The sequence below is a fragment of the Anopheles ziemanni genome, chromosome 2 (assembly GCF_943734765.1).
Source record: "Anopheles ziemanni chromosome 2, idAnoZiCoDA_A2_x.2, whole genome shotgun sequence".
In the NCBI taxonomy this organism is placed as follows: domain Eukaryota; kingdom Metazoa; phylum Arthropoda; class Insecta; order Diptera; family Culicidae; genus Anopheles; species Anopheles ziemanni.
Genome location: NC_080705.1, coordinates 62,284,071 through 62,302,283, shown reverse-complemented (window position 1 = coordinate 62,302,283; position 18,213 = coordinate 62,284,071). Strand labels below are relative to the sequence as shown.

General features: G+C 47.3%; 1 protein-coding gene across 1 annotated transcript; it reads left to right on the top strand.

The window, feature by feature from the left end:
• The first annotated feature begins 1,398 nt into the window (after nucleotides 1–1,398).
• LOC131294042 (cubilin homolog) lies at nucleotides 1,399–17,366 on the top strand. Its single transcript, XM_058322089.1, has 15 exons — nucleotides 1,399–1,475; nucleotides 3,002–3,274; nucleotides 3,361–4,039; nucleotides 4,102–4,332; nucleotides 4,506–4,904; nucleotides 4,965–6,555; nucleotides 7,595–9,001; nucleotides 9,072–9,415; nucleotides 9,486–9,855; nucleotides 9,921–10,253; nucleotides 10,361–10,551; nucleotides 10,614–13,701; nucleotides 14,676–15,985; nucleotides 16,054–16,134; nucleotides 16,473–17,366. Exons 1-15 carry the CDS (start codon nucleotides 1,399–1,401, stop codon nucleotides 17,364–17,366), a joined length of 11,268 nt encoding a protein of 3,755 aa, XP_058178072.1.
• Nucleotides 17,367–18,213: the final 847 nt, after the last annotated feature.

Here is an 18,213-nt window from a genome sequence, read left to right as displayed (position 1 = left end):
AAAATTGGTGTCTGAGGCGTCAAAAACAATCCGACTGTACGTACCGCTATCTCTTAGGAAAACCATGTATTACGAACGGCTGACCACCGATCTATAATATACCGTCTTTCGGTCACCGAAAAACTCTCTTCGGAGAGAGGCCTTATCCCACTTGGGGATGTCGTGCCACATAAAAAAAAACATGGATATAGTTGGTCCACTGCCGCCTTCCGAGAGCAAAGAATACTTGCTAATCATTGTAGACCGATACACTCAATGGCCGAAATGCTTTCCAATAACAGACAAGCACCGTGGCGAATACATTTGTAGAACACTACGTCTCGCGATTTGATTGTCCGTTGGTAATTACGACCGACCGTGGATGACAATTCACATCAATAATCTTTGAAGAACTTACGAAACTCATCTTAGGCACTCATCACAACAAAACCGCGGTTTATCAGCCCCAGGCTTATGAAATGGTGGAAAGATTCCATCGACATTTGAAAAAAGCGATAACAGCGGGAGGGGATATAACACATTAGAATGAATGTGTAGGTTACAAGAATGACGAATGTAGCTTATAAGCTTACGAGAATGAAAGGTTGGCCAGCGGAAAAGACGTACGGTCTAAGTCTCAGGCTTCCAGGAGAGGTAGTTATACCAACGAATACCAAGAGCACGGAGGACCTCCCGGAGTTTATTCAAAATTTTAAACAAGCCTTAAAATCGGTCGAACCTACCCTTCAAATTAAAAAAAAAATCAATATAGAAGTATAGATACATGCAGCTACGTTCTAGTGAGAGTGGATTAAGTCAACACCGAACTACAAACCCCATATGAAGGACCCCATGAAGTTGTACGAAGTTTTAGGAAACACTTCAAAGTAAAACTTAAAGATAAAAATGAGTCAATATCGATAGATCGATTCAAACCTGCATTCCAAAAGGAAAGTTGTGCCAAAAACATGTCACATCCGCTTTAGAGGAGTTGTGCCAAAAACATGTGACAACAGCCAATAGTTGTGAGTCAAACACGAATTGTATTTGACGGCTCTTCAAGTTTTAAACTATCTCACTAAATTGTCTTGACTTGTGTAGTGATACCGCCACCGATAAGTCAAGCCGTAAGCCGTAAGACACTCTAGTGTCCTTCGATACTTGACGTTTGGCGTAGCTGGTGCTGCCAGTGATAGCATAGATGGATACTAAGTCAAGCACACACACACACACTAAGTCAGGATAGGCATGTGATAGGCAGGAAGCCAGGCGACGAGAGTATAAAAGAAGCCGAGATGCACTCGAGAGGATCTCTTTTATCGTGACCAGAGGAAGCACAAGTAACATAAATAAAGCGCCAGTGACACCGTGACGAAGCTTATAAGTGCATTGGAAAAAGTCTAGTGCATGAAGTTGAACATGCGGCTCAGACTATACTGGGCCTTTTTGGCCCTGGTGGGACTGTTTGATAATGCTTTTGGTGGATTCGAAGACCAGTAAGTGTTACTATGCTAGTTTGGTCAGTCAGCTTGTGATTTTTATGTTATGGATTTTTGTGCGAAAGTGTTCGATGGGTTAGGAAGAAAATCGTGCAATAAACCAAAAAACACTTTTTTCCGCTCATGCAAGAAAAATTGAAGGCAGTGCATATAAAGAGCTTAACACATGTGGGCGTATTCTGGAAATGATAACTGTTGCAATTCCACCCCCAAGTAGTGCAAATAGTCGCTATCAACAAAGGATCTCAATGGATGATGTATTTATGTGCACGTTTGTATTCCATCGAATCCATATTATCTACATATATTATCTGCTTCAGTACTATATGTAAGGATTGGAAAATATTTCATGGATCAGTATATACACTATAGCTCGATGTTTTAGCTAAGAAACCTGGGAAACATTATTAGAAAATAGAAGTAACTTATTTATACTTCCAGGGTTTGACAGAACAACTGCAAGATCCATCAATATTCTTTGTAAATTATACTTCCTTTCACGTTAGCAACAAAATTGAAGTAGTAACATCAACATCGTTATCAGACGCTTTGGACGTTTCAAATAATACGTACTTTTTATTGGGTTTACCGCTATCACTATTTTAAAACCCTGACCCTGATTTTTATGGTGGATTTTCGAGCGAAATATTACTTTTCTGAATTTAACAGTATGATGTCCCAATCTCAATTGGATAGAGAACCGTGCCAGACAATTTTACACCGAAAGGAGCCATAGGGATGGGCAACGATGAACCATTTGGATGGGGCCGAAGCAATCGCGGTTTTTTTTAATGTACAAACAAAAAGTAGCGTATTTTTCCGTGTATAACGAACTCTTTTTCAAAAATGTTCAAAATCCGATTAAGGGGGTCGTTATAAACGGGTAGTAACTTTTCGATTCGATCATAGAGTGGAGGTTAAAACACGTATAACATTGTTACAATTGATGAAAATTAGAGAAAAAAATTTTTCATCAACCTTGAACAGTTTTTTTTGGGAGTCGTTATACACGGAAAAATACGGTACATATCATATGAAACGAAGGTTCGGGATTTTCTGGCGTGTTCAGAACGCTCGTTTCATTGACAATTTCCGTTGTGGCAATGATCGGTTACGCTCTCCGTGTCTAGTTAATGCTTTATGCTTACTGATAACGCCGTTGATGTTACTACCTCAATTTGGTTCCCGACGTGAAAGAAAGTATGATTTACAAAGAATGTTGCTGGATCTTGTAGTTGATCTGTCAAACCCTGTATAACATTTTCATACTTTCATTATGTAGCATGTGAGATTAACGGGAACTTTCCTCCTCTTTATATTTGAAAGGTTAGATGAGATGAAAGCTGAGATGAGATGAGAAATAGGCTAGATGAGATCAACAAACAAATTGATGGGCGTATATTGTTATCTTTGTATCCTCCTTTAAATATTATTTGTCGTTAGCAAATGTAGGGGGAGTTTATCGGAAAAGCAGGGTTTTAATATATGAACACGATTCATCTACCGACATTGAATTCTTATAGGGCTAAAATCCTTGCGACCAACGGCCACATCACGTTCGAATCGGCCCAGGACAAAAATATTACCTTCCACTTGAAGGGCAGCGGCCACCTAAACATTGGCGGTATCTGCGTCGACCACATGATGCAGACTCTATCGAAGATGATCGACGGACGACCCGGTGACAGTCAGCCGTTCCTGCCCGGTGGCAACGTGGCGGACCAGATACAATTGCTAGCGACGTACGTGAGTGGTCCTTTTGGACTGATCAAGCGTGTGGAAGCCCTCGAAAAATAGTAAGTGAAACTCCCTCTAGGGATAAATAAATCGGCAGTAGAAATCGGCCCGTTATAGCTTGAGGCCCTTTTTGCTTTCCCTACAGTTCCTCGAACCGGTCCGCCTCACAGACACCACGGATCGGTGCATTGGCACGGCGAGTGAGAAGCGTGGAGACAAAGCTGGCAACACTGATGACGACCCTGCAGACTAATCGGTGTAGTAGTGGACCGTGTCAGAACGGGGGCACCTGCATAAGCACGTACGATTCGTTCTTTTGCCTGTGCCCGAGCAGCTGGGATGGCCCAACGTGCACGGCAGACGTGAACGAGTGTGCCCACTTCGCGGGTACGGATCTGGGCTGTCAGAATGGTGCCACCTGTAAGAATACGCACGGCGGCTACACGTGTATGTGCCCGGACGGATACCGGGGAATCCACTGCACGACCCGCGCACAGGATTGCAGCACGGCAGGATCGGATCTGTGCGGGCACGGAACGTGCGTGCAGGCGAAGGATGGGTACCGGTGCATCTGCGATCAGGGATGGAAAACGAACGGTCTATCGCCGGCCTGCACTGTCGATGTGGACGAGTGCAGTGAGTCGCGACCGCACTGCTCAAAGGACCCGGAGGTCAGCTGCATCAATCTCCCCGGTTCGTTTGTGTGTGGCGCTTGTCCCGCTGGCTACACTGGCAATGGGTTCTACTGTGTCGACATCAACGAGTGCGAAACGAACAACGGAGGCTGCAGTACGTCCCCTTCCGTGGCTTGCATCAATACCAGGGTATGGCAGTACGATGTTTTAGAAGTGACCAATCAGTTACCGCAGTTTATATCCCGTCTTAGGGTTCGTACCAATGTGGAAGTTGCCCTCCTGGATACACTGGTGATGGAAGGACGTGTCTCGCTCAGGGTACCCGCTGTACTCCTGGTCTCTGTCATCCAATGGCGCGCTGCGTGGATTATGGTAGTGCGGTACCAAACTGCATATGCATGCCCGGATACATTGGGACCGGATTTGGTCCTTCCGGGTGCTATCGAGCGTCACTGAATCCTTGTGCAAGCGGACCGTGCAGGGTAATGTGTTCTAATCCTTTCTGTGTGGTGATCTGTTCTTAACCTACTTTTCATACATACCAACCAGGTTACTAGATCATAGAGGGAGTTCAAGTTGCTTTCAAGTATTTACTTTTGCGACGTCACTCTTCCGAAATATGCTTTTACCAGATTTTCTTACTACTTCCTTTCAGAACGGTGGAACATGCTTAAAAATTGATGCGCAAAACTACAGCTGCACCTGTCCGCCTGGTACGAATTCTCCCAACTGTATAAGCACCCAGTCTCCCTGCGAACCGAACCCGTGCATGAACGGAGGTACTTGCACTCCCTTCTTGAATCGCGCCATGTGTCGATGCCAGAACGGTTACACGGGACCTCGCTGTCAAACGAATGTACGTGCCTGTGGGAATATTCGGTATCAGCTGTCTGGAACTTTACGTTATCCAGAGTTGAACGGAACATACAACCACAATGCGCGCTGTGCCTGGCTTATCAAGACAAACGACACGCAGGTGCTGAATGTGACATTTACGAAGTTTAACCTCGAGAACGCGGTCAGTAATGGCGAGTGCATGTACGACTGGTTGCAGGTAAGGATTTCAGTATACCAGCGTAATTGAGTAATTGAACTGCCTGTATTACTCATTTAGATTCACGACGGTCGCACATCGCAAGCTTATAAATTTGGGCGGTTCTGCGGTAACTCACTCCCACACGGTGGAAACTTTATATCCTCCCACAATATGCTGTACCTATGGTTCCGTTCCGATAACTCCACGGCACACGAGGGCTTCGAGCTGAAGTGGGAAAGCATCGATCCGGTATGTGGTGGCACGGTGAATGCCGTTAGCCATGGTATAATCACGTCACCTGGAACACCCGGGAACTATCCACCGAACCGAGACTGTAAGTGGTACCTAGAGGCACCGCAAGGTCGTCGATTACAGTTCACCTTCTTCACCATGAAAATCGAGTCGCATGAAAATTGCAACTACGACTTCGTGCAGATTACGGACGGGGTCGAGGACGAGGGTACACTACTGGCAAAGTACTGTAACACAACACACCCGGAACCGCTGGTCACACCGAGCAATAAGGCCACGGTGTATTTCCACAGTGATGAAAATGGAAATGATGCTGGCTTCCAGATTAGTTACTCGGTTGTGGAGGGTGTACCCGGGTGTGGTGGCATCTACACGGCACGCGAGGGAACTATTACATCACCGCTCTCGCAAACGGACAACGTATACCCGAACAATCTGAATTGCGAGTATCTGATAAAACTACCGACGGAAAGTCGAGTGGATATCCGGTTTAACAAGTTCGTTCTGGAGCAGAGCGAAGGTTGCAAGTTCGATTACCTGGAGATATACGATGGTAGCAACACGGCTGCCCCTTCGCTGGGAAAGTTCTGCGGTGATCGCATACCGCCACAGTACACCTCGACCGGGAACACGCTACTGCTGAAGTTCCACACCGATTGGTCAGCGCCACATCCAGGCTTCAGCGTGACCTATAAGATTAAATGCGGTGGCACGTTTACCGAACCGGGCATGGAAATTAAGTCTCCCTCGTATCCCCAGATGTATTCCGCTGATCAGTTGTGTGACTACATTATCCATGCCCCACTTGGTCAGGCGATCGCTTTTGACTTCCTTGACTTCGAAATCGAGAGGAACAGCTACCCGAGTTGCGAGCTAGACTATGTGGAACTGTACGATGGGTTGATACCGTCGAACGTGACGCTGCTCGGACGGTACTGTAGCAGCAAGGCCCCACCACGCACGATTTCGTCCAAGAACATCATGCTGGTACGCTTTGTCTCGGATGGATCCGTTGGAGGACGTGGTTTTAAGGGAAACTTTACTTTCTTCAACGTGAGCTGTGGTGGTGTCCTGACGAAGGAGGACATCATCATACGTTCGCCAGCCATCGCCGAAACGGGCAAGTATCAACACGATTCTCGCTGCGAGTGGATTATTGTCGCACCAGCGGGGCACGCCGTCCAGCTGACGTGGAACAGTTTCGAGCTGGAGCCGAGTGCAAACTGCATGTACGACTACGTGCAGATCTTCGATAATTCTTCGATGGCACACAGTATGGTAGGAAGATACTGTGGCTCGGAAAAGCCACCGACGATCACCAGTTCCGGCAATATGCTTACGATACGATTCGTAACAGATTCATCTTCATCGAGGGATGGCTTCAGTCTGGCGTTTACCTTTATAGACGTTGAAAAGAGTAAGTTTTTTAATTGGTTTACTTTGTTTACTTTGATTTCGAGGATTCAGAAAATCGGGACATATGGCCTTAGTTGCCGGTCCTTATCCCTTTGAAGTCTACATCACCAGGATAGCTGGCGAAGCCCCAGGAAGCTGGGTTCAACAGCCGTACTGGTGTAAATCCTCACAGACCAAGAAGAAGAAGAAGAAGATTTCGAGGATTAACTTGGTCAATTCTACCATGATGATCTGGCTTACTTACTTATTTAATTGGCGATGCAACCGCAGAATGGTCTTGGTCTGACGAAGTTCTATCCAAAACCGCGCCTGTCACATAGGAGAATCGTTACTTTGGCGCAAGCCCAGCAAAGGAATTTGGAGTTTTCCATGCTCCGTAATCTGACAAGGGAAGTTGGTCATGATCAATCTTACACGTCTGATTAATTTAGCCAGGACTCTAAATGAACTCATGGCTTGATACAGTTTTACCCTGGTTTTGCAATCGTAAGCAGCTTTAAAACCACTGATCAGTGGTTGATCTCTCTTTTCGGAATCACCTCTGATAGTTTCCTACTATATCAGTGTACAAGTCAAGTCAAGAGAACGAGGGAGAATATATTGCAGACGATATTCAACCACCTATGCATAATGCATTGATATTAACAGTCCAACTTGAACCTAGATTGTATAGAACCACGTAATTTCGTTGTCCGCGACAGCCGAGCGGTAGCGCCGGTTAGAAAATCGGCCCATGAGCGCCGAGGCACACCACCTCGACGGCGTGGGTTCGAATCCCAACCGAGACCTGACTCTCCCCTTTACGAGAGGACTGACTATCCACGTACAACAAGTCTAGTAAGCCCTTCACGGGCAGGCATGACCAAGAGGTCGTTACGCCAAGAAGAAGAAGAAGAAGAATTTCGTTGTCACAATTCTATATTACACAGCGATTCTATTGCATTTTTCAGTGTGTAGGCATTATTGAAAAACATCATTCTTCAGAGCGTTCTCGTAATTGTAGTTCTAGTCAAACTCATCAGACGTATGCTTTATTTCAGCATGTGGTGGAAACTATTTCGCAACCAGTGGCATCATCCGGTCTCCCGGCTGGCCCAAGAACTATCTCTCGAATAAGGTGTGCGAGTGGATCATTACCGTTCCCATGGGCCAACAGATCATGCTGATGGTACGAAATTTCATGATGGAAAACCACAGAACCTGCCGTTACGATGGGCTTACGATTAGGAACGGTGGATCGTCGTCCGCACCGCTGATCGGAAACTTCTGCGGCGAAGACAACTTCAACGGGACCATCTCGTTTAGTCACCAGCTGTACCTGCGGTTCTACTCGGATGGTTCACGGAACTATCCTGGATTCCAGATCGAATGGGATTCGGCGACGACCGGGTGCGGTGGTGTGCTGACGTCCCCGCGGGGCTCCATTATTTCTCCCAACTATCCGCAGCCGTACGGGCACAATTCCATGTGCGTTTGGCGCATCTCGACCAGCCTTGGTTCAGCCATACATATCGTGTTCACCGATTTGGACATGGAAAGCCACAAGAACTGTCAGTACGACTATCTGGATATTTACGATGGGTTCGATGTGAGCGGTAAGAAGCTCGGACGCTTCTGCAGTTCCGATACGGATCCGATCGTGTTGAACACCGAGTCGAACCACGCCTATATCCGTATGCGGACGGACGACACAAATCATCGACGTGGCTTCCAGCTCAAGTACAATATAATCTGTAAACGTAATATCACCGGTTACGGTGGGTTCATCGAGTCACCAAACTTCCCGAACGAGTATTCTTCCTTGATGGACTGTCGGTGGACGATCACGGTGCCGCCGGGAAATCGTATCAATCTGGAGTTTTCACACTTTGACTTCGAATCGATCGGACAGTCGCAGACTGCGCAAAATTCATCCCAGCGCTGTCCATTCGATTATCTTGAGTTGCAGGAGATGGGCACTGGCGATTTACCGATCACTCGTCGCTATTGTGCTGGCAAGCCGAAGCCGATGGTAAGTTTGGGCCGCACGCTTGATCTGATCTTCCACACGGATTCGAGCGGCGAACAGATGGGCTTTCGGGCGGAATGGTCCATCAATGGGTGCGGTGGCGATCTGACGAAACCGTCCGGTGTCTTGAGTTCACCGAACTATCCAAACCCGTACCCGAAGGAAACGGAATGCCACTGGACCATCACGACCGAGCCGGAAACGGTGATCAATCTGATCGTGGAAGACTTTCACATGGAAACGGGCAAAGATTGTCGCTTCGATGGTCTGCGAGTGGCAAGCGATGCCAACTTCACCAATCCGCTAGTGACACTCTGTCACGAGCAGAAGGAACCAGTTAACATTGTCAGTAGCAGTAATCAGCTCTTTCTGAGGTTCTACAGCGATTCTAGCTTCACGCATAAAGGGTTCCGGGCACGATACACAACTTCCAACCAGAGTGAGTGTCACACATTGCGAGGCCATCTTGTTCGGTTCGGGGCAATTAATTAACTTTGAACGTTTTCCAGAATGTGGGGGACGGATCATCAACCACGAGGGTTACATTTCTTCGCCCAATTACCCAAGCAACTACCCAAGCAACGCTTCCTGCTCGTGGATCGTCAGAACTGATCCATCGCACACACTTCAGTTCGCCTTGAAAGATTGGGCAATCCATAAATCGGACAACTGTTCCGGTGACTCACTCAAGGTGTACGATGGTAATGTACGTGCGATCGACAAGCTTCTGCTGACGGTGTGTGGCAGTGAGTCCAACATTACCACTGTTTCGACCACCGGGAACGAATTGCTGGTAACGTTCCAATCGGACGAGATGTACGAGGCGAAAGGATTCCAAGCTAGTTATCAGACGGTAAAATACCCACAGAGAAAGTGATGTGTCGAAAATGTTACATTACTTCTCCAAAAACTTCATTTCACAGAGCTGCGGATCACGTATTATGGTGACCATGCCTGGCAGCATCACGCTGAATAAGGCACACAAGATGTCCTCAGACAACTGTACCTGGGTGCTGGTAGCTCCGGTGGAAACTCAGCGCATTACATTGACGATCGTACATCTGAACATTTTCGATATGCAGTCCGAGGAGGGAGAGTGCTATGCGACTGTTACGGTCTACGAGGGCGAGACCACCGACGGTCCGATGCGGTTCGAGGGTTGCGGACACAAAATCCCACCGGCAATCGTTAGTCGTGGCAATGCCCTAACGGTGCTAATAAGCTCCGAAGATCTGTATCTGCAAAAGATTGACAATCTGTTCATAGATATGACGTACACTACGCTCGAAAATGGTACGCATTTGGTTGGAGATTGAAGGAATTCAAGGCTTACCCTATTTTGGTATCTTTCATCATAGCTTGCGGTGGACGTCTCACAGCTCTGGCGGGTGAGTTTGCCTCACCAAACTACCCGGACACATATCCACTAAATGTCGAGTGCATCTGGGAGCTTTCGGCTTCCCCGGGTAACAAGATGTCGCTGTTTATTAAGGAGATGGACATCCAATCATCGGACAACTGCAATGAAGATTATCTTGAGATTCGGGAAGGAAACGGTGGTGGCCCACTGTTGGGTGATTTTTGTGGAAATCAAATTCCAAAGAACCTGACAGAGGCGAGCAGTTTCTGGATCAAATTCCGTTCAAATGGTGTCGGTGTGGCAAAAGGATTCCTAGCGGAGTATTCCTATGGTATGTCATATGCTATTGGGTTCCCTTGTGATTTATGCAACCTTATGGAGAGCGTATTAAACTTATGCTGTTATCTTCACTAAATCATTTTCTTATATGTCCGCCAGATACTTTAAGTGAAATCTCCGGTTCCAGTGGCACAGTAACATCACCAATGTACCCGAAGGGCTACACTCAGATGGAAAATATAGGCTGGCGGATAACCGTGGATATCGGTTCGGTGATAGCGATAAAATTCAACAACTTTGCTATCGACCGACAGGCGATAGATCAGTTTATGTGTGAAGGCACCCTGATAGTAGGACATATGCTTTTTGAAAGCTCCTTAGACACGGTATAATATTTTGTCCCTGCTTGCAGATCTACGACGGTTACGACGATACGGCCGTCCCACTTCTCACAGCCTGTGGCTTCACAAAACCGGACCCGATAGTTTCAACAACTAACGTGGTGTACATCTTGCTCGACCATTCGGACGTAACGGATTCCTCCACGTTCTCACTCAGCTGGCAACAGAAGGCCAGTGAAACGGAAGAATCTTCCTCCGAATCCGACGAGAACTTCTGTGGTGGCCACACGACCATCGTACTGAACGGTACCGACCAAGTGTACAACCTCTCATCTCCAGGCTACCCCAACGGCTACCAAACGGGTCTGAACTGTAGCTGGATCCTGCAGTCGGCTATTCCAACGTACCATCCGTATCTAGATTTTAGCTTTATCGACCTGGACGAAACGAGTGACTGTTTGGCGGACTACGTTGAGGTGTTTAGTTCTACGGATCTGCTCACCTGGAAGTCGTTCGGACGCATCTGCACTTACGGTTTACGCATGAAGCGAAAGTACGACGGAGTGCCCTACTTGAAGGTAGAGTTCCGGTCGGACTACTACATGAATCGTACCGGATTTATTGGAACTGTTTCACTCCGTTGTGGAGGGTTACTAACGGACCCGAATGGGGTTATTACGCAGCCTGACGCAACAGCTCTTCCAGCAAGCGACCTACCATACCGATGGGATTCGATGAATGAATGCTTTTGGAATATCAGTGTACGGGCGGGACGCACGATAGAGTTTAGCTTCGAGCATCTTAACATCAGCGCCCTCGGGACGTCTACATTGATCCGCGAGGGTTTCGTAGTAATCCGGAACGGTATAGATCAGTACTCGCCTCTGCTCGGTCGGTACAGTGGCGTAGAGATACCGAGCAGCATTCAAACGAGCAGTAATAGAGCATTCGTGAGGTACATCCCCAATAGAATGGCTGGCCCGAACAAATTCCGCTTGCTCTATCGCGAGGTGAGCATCGAATGCGGCGGTAGCATGGTGTTGCGCTCGCAGTACAATTCGACGACGGTATTATCGCCGAACTATCCGGATGTACCGGGACCGCACAGTGAATGCTTTTGGTCCTTCCTAGCACCAGCCGGAGAGTTGCTGCAGGCCCAGTTTGTTGATGTGGATTTCTTCGCAAGGTTACCAAACTGCAAAGATGAGTACATTTCACTGCGAGAAGGGCTCACGGAGGCCGTACCGGAACTGATGAACACGTGCACAAGCGTCATCTCGAAACGGATTGTTACCAAAACAAATGCCCTCTCTGTGAAGTATTTTAACAATCGCGCAGAAACACATGCACGGTTCAAGCTGCAGGTAAGCCTAGTAAAATGTGGCGGAGCAGTGCGTGGACCACGTGGAACGATCTCTTCCAAGAACTATCCCCAGCCTGGTGGTTATCCTTCGGCGACCGTTTGTGAGTACTACATACAGGAAGGTTTGCATGGCAAGCTTAATTTTACCTTTGACGATCTACACCTGCCGACCAGTGTGAACTGTTCGGCCAACGATAATGTGAAGATCTACACACTCTTTCCGGGACCGAACGCTACCGCGTTCGAAGTTGGTACATTCTGTGGCGCAACCATACCAACCCAGCCGATCGTAAGTCTCCTGCCGAGCGTGAAAATCGTCTTCACAACATTCAAGGCGAACGCAGTTTGGCGCGGCTTCCGGCTTAACTACGCTCTCGACCATAGCCGCTGTAGTCACGTGGTCAACGCCGAATCCGGTGAGATCACTAGTCGAGGATACGGGCAAGATTTTCAAACGTCTACGTACTGCGATTGGCGTATCACCGTCCCATTGGGAAGGCGTGTTAAGATCGAGTTTCTGGATCTCGACATCGAGGATTCCGGAGTGTCGTTCTGGCACCATCGCATGTGGTTCTTCGATGGATTGTACTATGAAGCACAAATCAAGGTGATCACGTCTGCTACATCGTCCCGTGATGTTGGTCCGATCTACTCAAGCAATAATGTTATGCTGGTAATATATCTCGCCCGGCCCAACAGTGGAGAACGTGGATTCCGCTTGCGCTTTTCCAGTGACCAGTCAACACTTTGCGATAGCGACCTGAACGGATCGGAGGGAAGCATTGAGAGTCCTACCAACGTGAGTACGGTCGTATGCACCTACAGACGAACGCAGGGTTCTTTGTCAAACGATCCGCTGAAGCCAAACCTCGGGACACTGGTGATGAACTTCCGCGAGGTGATAGCCAGTACGTACAATAGGATGTGCATCGAGATTTCACATAGAGCGATGGCCGCTTTTACCGGTTCGTTGACATTGAAGCGATTCTGCCAAAACGCCACTCAGCAGATGGTGTTGTCACCATTTCATGATACATCCATTGTGCTCGTTCGAAATGGCTTTTTGCCACAGTCGTTCAAGATGGACTATCGGGTCAACCAGTGTGGTGGCAGATTTGCCACGGTCGGTAACATTTCCCGTCCGCAAGGAGCTTTCGGCGATAAGGCATTGCACTGCGCGTGGTCCATAAGCTATCCGGATCAAACACTGATCGAGATCAACTTCACCCGGTTCGATCCACAGTTGACATGCGAAACGGAATATCTAACCGTATACAACGGACCCACACCCCTCAGTCCAATGCTCGGTCGGTTCTGCAAGGAAAACCTGCCGAAGCCTGGGTGGACCATCGCCACCCAGAAACATCTACTCTTCGTCGAGTACCATACGACGACGTACAGCAAATCGGGCGATTTCGAGCTGAGACTCAGCAGCAAAACGTTCGGTTGTGGCGGTACGCTCCATCACGGCTCAAACCGGTTCAGGGCACCGTTGGAGAAGGGTAAGTATCGACCGAACCAAGAGTGCGTGTGGTTACTGCGAGCCAACCCCGGTCAACATATCGGTGTCAGCTTCGTCGAACGCTTTAGTCTGGAGAAAAGTACCAACTGCACGAAAGACTACGTGGAGTTGTTTGATCGGCGCGGTGATGAATGGATCAGTCTAGGGCGAGTGTGTGGCAAGGAAACTCCACCCACTTTCAACTCCACCGATACCGATATGAAAGTCGTTTTCCACACCGATGACTCCATCGAGTCGGATGGATTCACCATTAACTGGGAATCGAACTGTGGAGGTAAGTGTACGAACATACCCAGCCTGTTCTATAAAGCGCAAATCCATGATGTCCACTATATCCTGTTGGGCAGCTTAACGGCAGTTTTACAGCTCATTCGTGGCCTACATGATCAACTGGTCCAACTCCGTTTGGGCTTCAACATTATTAGAATGGATCCAGTGTTTAGGGTTTGTCCAAATTGCGATTGGTAGTAATAATGTGATGCACAATGTGATGAGACCATGTCTGACCAAAATCCTGTACCGTATTCTTTATCAGTTTATTTTTTAGAAGGCCACTTACGGCATACAATGTGTGTTGTACAGCGCCCTGACAATGCCCTCTCGTTCCAAAAGGAATTCAAAAGGATTCTCAGATCATATGGAAGATATGTTTGATAATCATCGTTAAAATGATTCAAGGGAGTTGCAAAGTATCAACTTCACTACCATAATGATCTTTCGAGGTGGCTGGGAAACAGGGAAACCAGTTTGCCTTATATCTTTCCCCTCAGCGTTTGCACTTTCCTGCTCGGATTGATGCTTTAACCTGTCAATACGTCATGCAATACTATAAAACCCATATCGGCTGAATTCGGCGAACGGGAAGTATCTCACAGCATCCAACTTGTTCAGTCTTGGTGAAGGTCTAAAAAAAGGTTCCTTTCTTGCGTTCTTGTTTCTTGATTTTTGCTTTGAAAAATCGTTACAACAGTTCATTTTTTAATGGATTCGTTAAATATTGTAGGAAAAAAATCAAAGTTTGCAGGTTAGAGTATGCAGCTAGAGTATCTCTGCCAGACCTCTGTGTACTGTAATTTCCACAGCCACAATCAACAGACCATCTCCCAACAATTAGATTAGTGAACCACAATTCCATAAGAATGTAGAAATTACGGTATCAAATGGTCTAAACTACAAAACAAGACAAACCCTTTTAAATTTTGATGACGAAAAGAAACATTAGCACTGTACCAGAACATTAACCCGCAGGAATATTCTACGCCAGCCAGGAAACGAAAGTTGTGGTCAGCCCTAACTACCCGGACAAATACAACAACATGCAGACATGTAACTACACGTTCCTCGCGAACAGCAACGATGGTGGAATCGTGTTTAACTTCATCGACTTTGAGCTCGAGGACACACTGATCTCCTCAGTGTGTGCCTACGACAACGTGACCGTCTACCGGAAGCTGCAGTTCGCAGAACCGCTCATCTGGGAAAAGATGGCGACGTATTGTTTGAAAAGTCCACCCGGGCGGTTCCGGGTGCAGGATCGGGCCGCGATCGTTTTCAAAACCGATCGTTACACACAAGCTCGTGGCTTCAAGTTTGAGTACCGGCTGGACTCGTGCGGTGGCAACATAACCAACACGAGCGTTATCCGCAGCCCGGAGCACATGCCACCGGATGGGTCTTATCGGCCGGCCATCACTTGCCGTTGGTACATTAAAATTCCTGCCGGCGAGAAGGTGACGGTACGGTTCGAAACGCTCGATATAGAGCACACCGAGTCATGCTACTTCCACCAGGTGGAGGTGTACCGTGGGCTGGAACCGACCTCGGACCACCGGTTGGCTCTGCTGTGTGGCAATCTGACGGCGCAGGCCCCACCGATCGCGATCACCGGTTCGCACGGATTGGTAGTGTTCAAGACAGAATCGTTCACCTCCACCGTGGCCATGATGTCCGCCTTGATTCTCTACACACCCGCCTGCGACAAGCAGTACAAACTGGACGAGCGCTCACCGTCGGCTAAATTGACTCTGGTAGGCAATGATAATGCGCGCATTATGGACTGCGAGGTCATCTACGAGGCACCGAGCGGCTACACGCTGCAGGTTAGCTTCTCCCAGTTCCACGTTGGAACAGAACGGAATGTTTCGGACTGCTCGGACAATTTCGTCGAACTGCGCGACGGCGCCAGTGTGTTCTCGCAGCTGATTGGACGATTCTGCGGTAATGATCCGGTTGCAACGCAAACCACCTTTGGATCGGCACTGCACCTACGATACAAGACCGACTCGATGCTCCAGGGTACGCTGTTCGATGCAAATATTTCCATCGTGCCATCCCTCTGCGGTGCGATGAAACACAACCTCACCGGCGGAGCGATCGTGACGCTCAACACGCCGAACTACGGGGAACAAAAGCGATACCCACCGAACACCAAGTGTCTGTGGGAGCTAGAGGTCGCAGCAGGAAAGCAAATCGAAATACAGTTCATGCAGATGGATCTACAACCCTACGACGATCAGAAAAAGCAATGTATGGATTCCTTGTCCATTCAGGACGCATCAGTAAGTACACATTCATAACGAACAGGGAGGGCTTATCTCATATCAACGTAATTACCGTTACTTTACAGATGAAACCTGTCATATACGAGGGACTCGGTAGTACGGTGATCTTCAACGGACACTCCGCCATTAAAACAAGTTTCTATCAGGTAAGTGCGACCGAACATATTCAAATAACAACGAGAAACGCACTTTTAAGATTTTGAATGAGTGAATTTTAGTAGTAATTTGTAAAAATTGGATGAACATCATAACTGACCATGACGCCTCTGTTGGTTGAAAACCAATAAAAAAATCTTCTCATCACATACTACAGCAAAACGGCTCATGAAAAAGGAGGTAACGACGGCCACAAGGGCCAACGTGGATGCAAAATCCAGCTGACGGTGGTAGATAGGCGAATACTTTATACATAAGCAGTGTACCAGAGAAGAGGTATTCTTCCTTCGCGGAGTGTGTTTCAAATCATTTTCTTCGATCCCCACAGGGAAGCCGTTATCCCAATGGAAACCACATTTACTGTGGTACTGGTAAACTGCCGGGTACATACGTGTCCATTACGAACCGAGTGTACGTCAAGTTCGAAAGTGACTCCACCATCGAGAGCCGGGGTGTCGTACTGCGCGTCCACCAGAGCAGCCGGTGTTTGCAAAACTACACCGCCTTGCAGGGACGCCTGCAGCAGTCCGAAGTTTCCAAGGACGAAGCATGCACCGTCTCCATCGAAGTGCCGCAAAACTACACGATCGCACTGTACTTCAACATCTTTTTCCTGTACAACGTGGACTGCGCCATTCACGCGATCAAAGCGTACGATGGTTCGGGCGAGGATCGGCTGGTCGGCGAGTACTGCAACTTTGTCACACCAAATCCAATCTTCACGAGCACCAATGTGCTGCGGTTGGTCATACCCGCCATCGACCGAGAGTTCGTGTCACTGTCGCTCGATGCGACCTACGTTGCCACCGACCAGGGACGTGGCTGCGGTGGTGAGCTGTTCAGCTACGGGGGCATTTTCACCAGCCCCCTTTACCCGAACAACAATCGGACGCGCATGGAGTGCCTGTGGACGGTGAGAGTTCCCACCAATCTCGTGGTCGCGCTGCGCTTTGAAGTATTCGACTTGGGCAGCAAATCGTCCTGCGGAACGGATTACTTGCAGATATTGGATACGGAGGAGGAGTTGACTGACGCTAGCAGGACAGGGGTGGACAAAGAAAAGGTCGTTCGTCAGCATTGTGGAAACGAGAAACCAGCGAACTACATTAGCAATAATAACGTCGTGCAGGTGCGGTACAAGAAAACGCAAAACTTCGCCGGCGTTGGTTGGATGATCAAGTATATAAGTCTTGAGAAAGGCGCCACTGTCAATGACTATTAAACTACTCCTCGAAAACCCCCTTACATATAATAAGGAAATCAACATAACGATTAACATACAAATGAAAATCATTTTTAATACCGTATTAGCTTCGGACTATGGTGTTCTAGTGCACTATGGAAAAGTAATTATGCACTTCTATTTGAAAATATGTATTCTGTACTATTTGAAAATATGTTTGTACTTTGTAAAAATATCGAGTTTAGACTAGTTGGTTGACCAGTTAACGTAAACTTAGCACCAACCACTAGGCACATATTTCGTCCTAGAAATGTATAAATAAGAGCGCAATAAATCAACTCTCTCTCTTGATCCTCGCACTTCGTTGTCACCGTTTGGGTAACTATTTGTCGCGTCCGAAACAACGATCCGAAATTTCGCGCTAGATCAACCATGTATTCAACAAACTTGATTAGTAAAGATATGTTGAATGTTTGAGCTGACAATCTCTGTTCTATTTATTCAAACCATAGATGAAATCGCATAACGAATGGTTGAATTTTAACGATCGTTAAAAACAAACGATCGTCAATATTCATTGGCACCTCGACATTTGGCTGGATGAATCGAAAGGTAGATTAAACTATAGTTAAATAAAATAATTCATATGCGTTCGCTGCCTGTAATTTCTATTACATAAACTGACGAGCTTTTAAAATCTATAACTTAATTGTATATTCCTTACAACAGAATATACTCATCTGTTAAAAACACACATATTCATCATCATTCCTGTCGGTTCTCGGCATTCGCGCACTATCAGCGATCCTGAGATCTACATACTTGTCTTTCGCGAATTTTGATGATCAACTGCATGCTCATTGTTTTATCAACAGCTTACCATTTT

Coding starts and splice junctions, on each gene's coding strand:
- LOC131294042 (XM_058322089.1), top strand. CDS start 1,399: ATGCGGCTCAGACTATACTGGGCCTTTTTGGCCCTGGTGGGACTGTTT. Junction 9,416..9,485: donor TCCAAGCTAGTTATCAGACG/GTAAAATACCCA, acceptor TTCATTTCACAG/AGCTGCGGATCACGTATTAT. Junction 10,552..10,613: donor TGTGTGAAGGCACCCTGATA/GTAGGACATATG, acceptor CCCTGCTTGCAG/ATCTACGACGGTTACGACGA.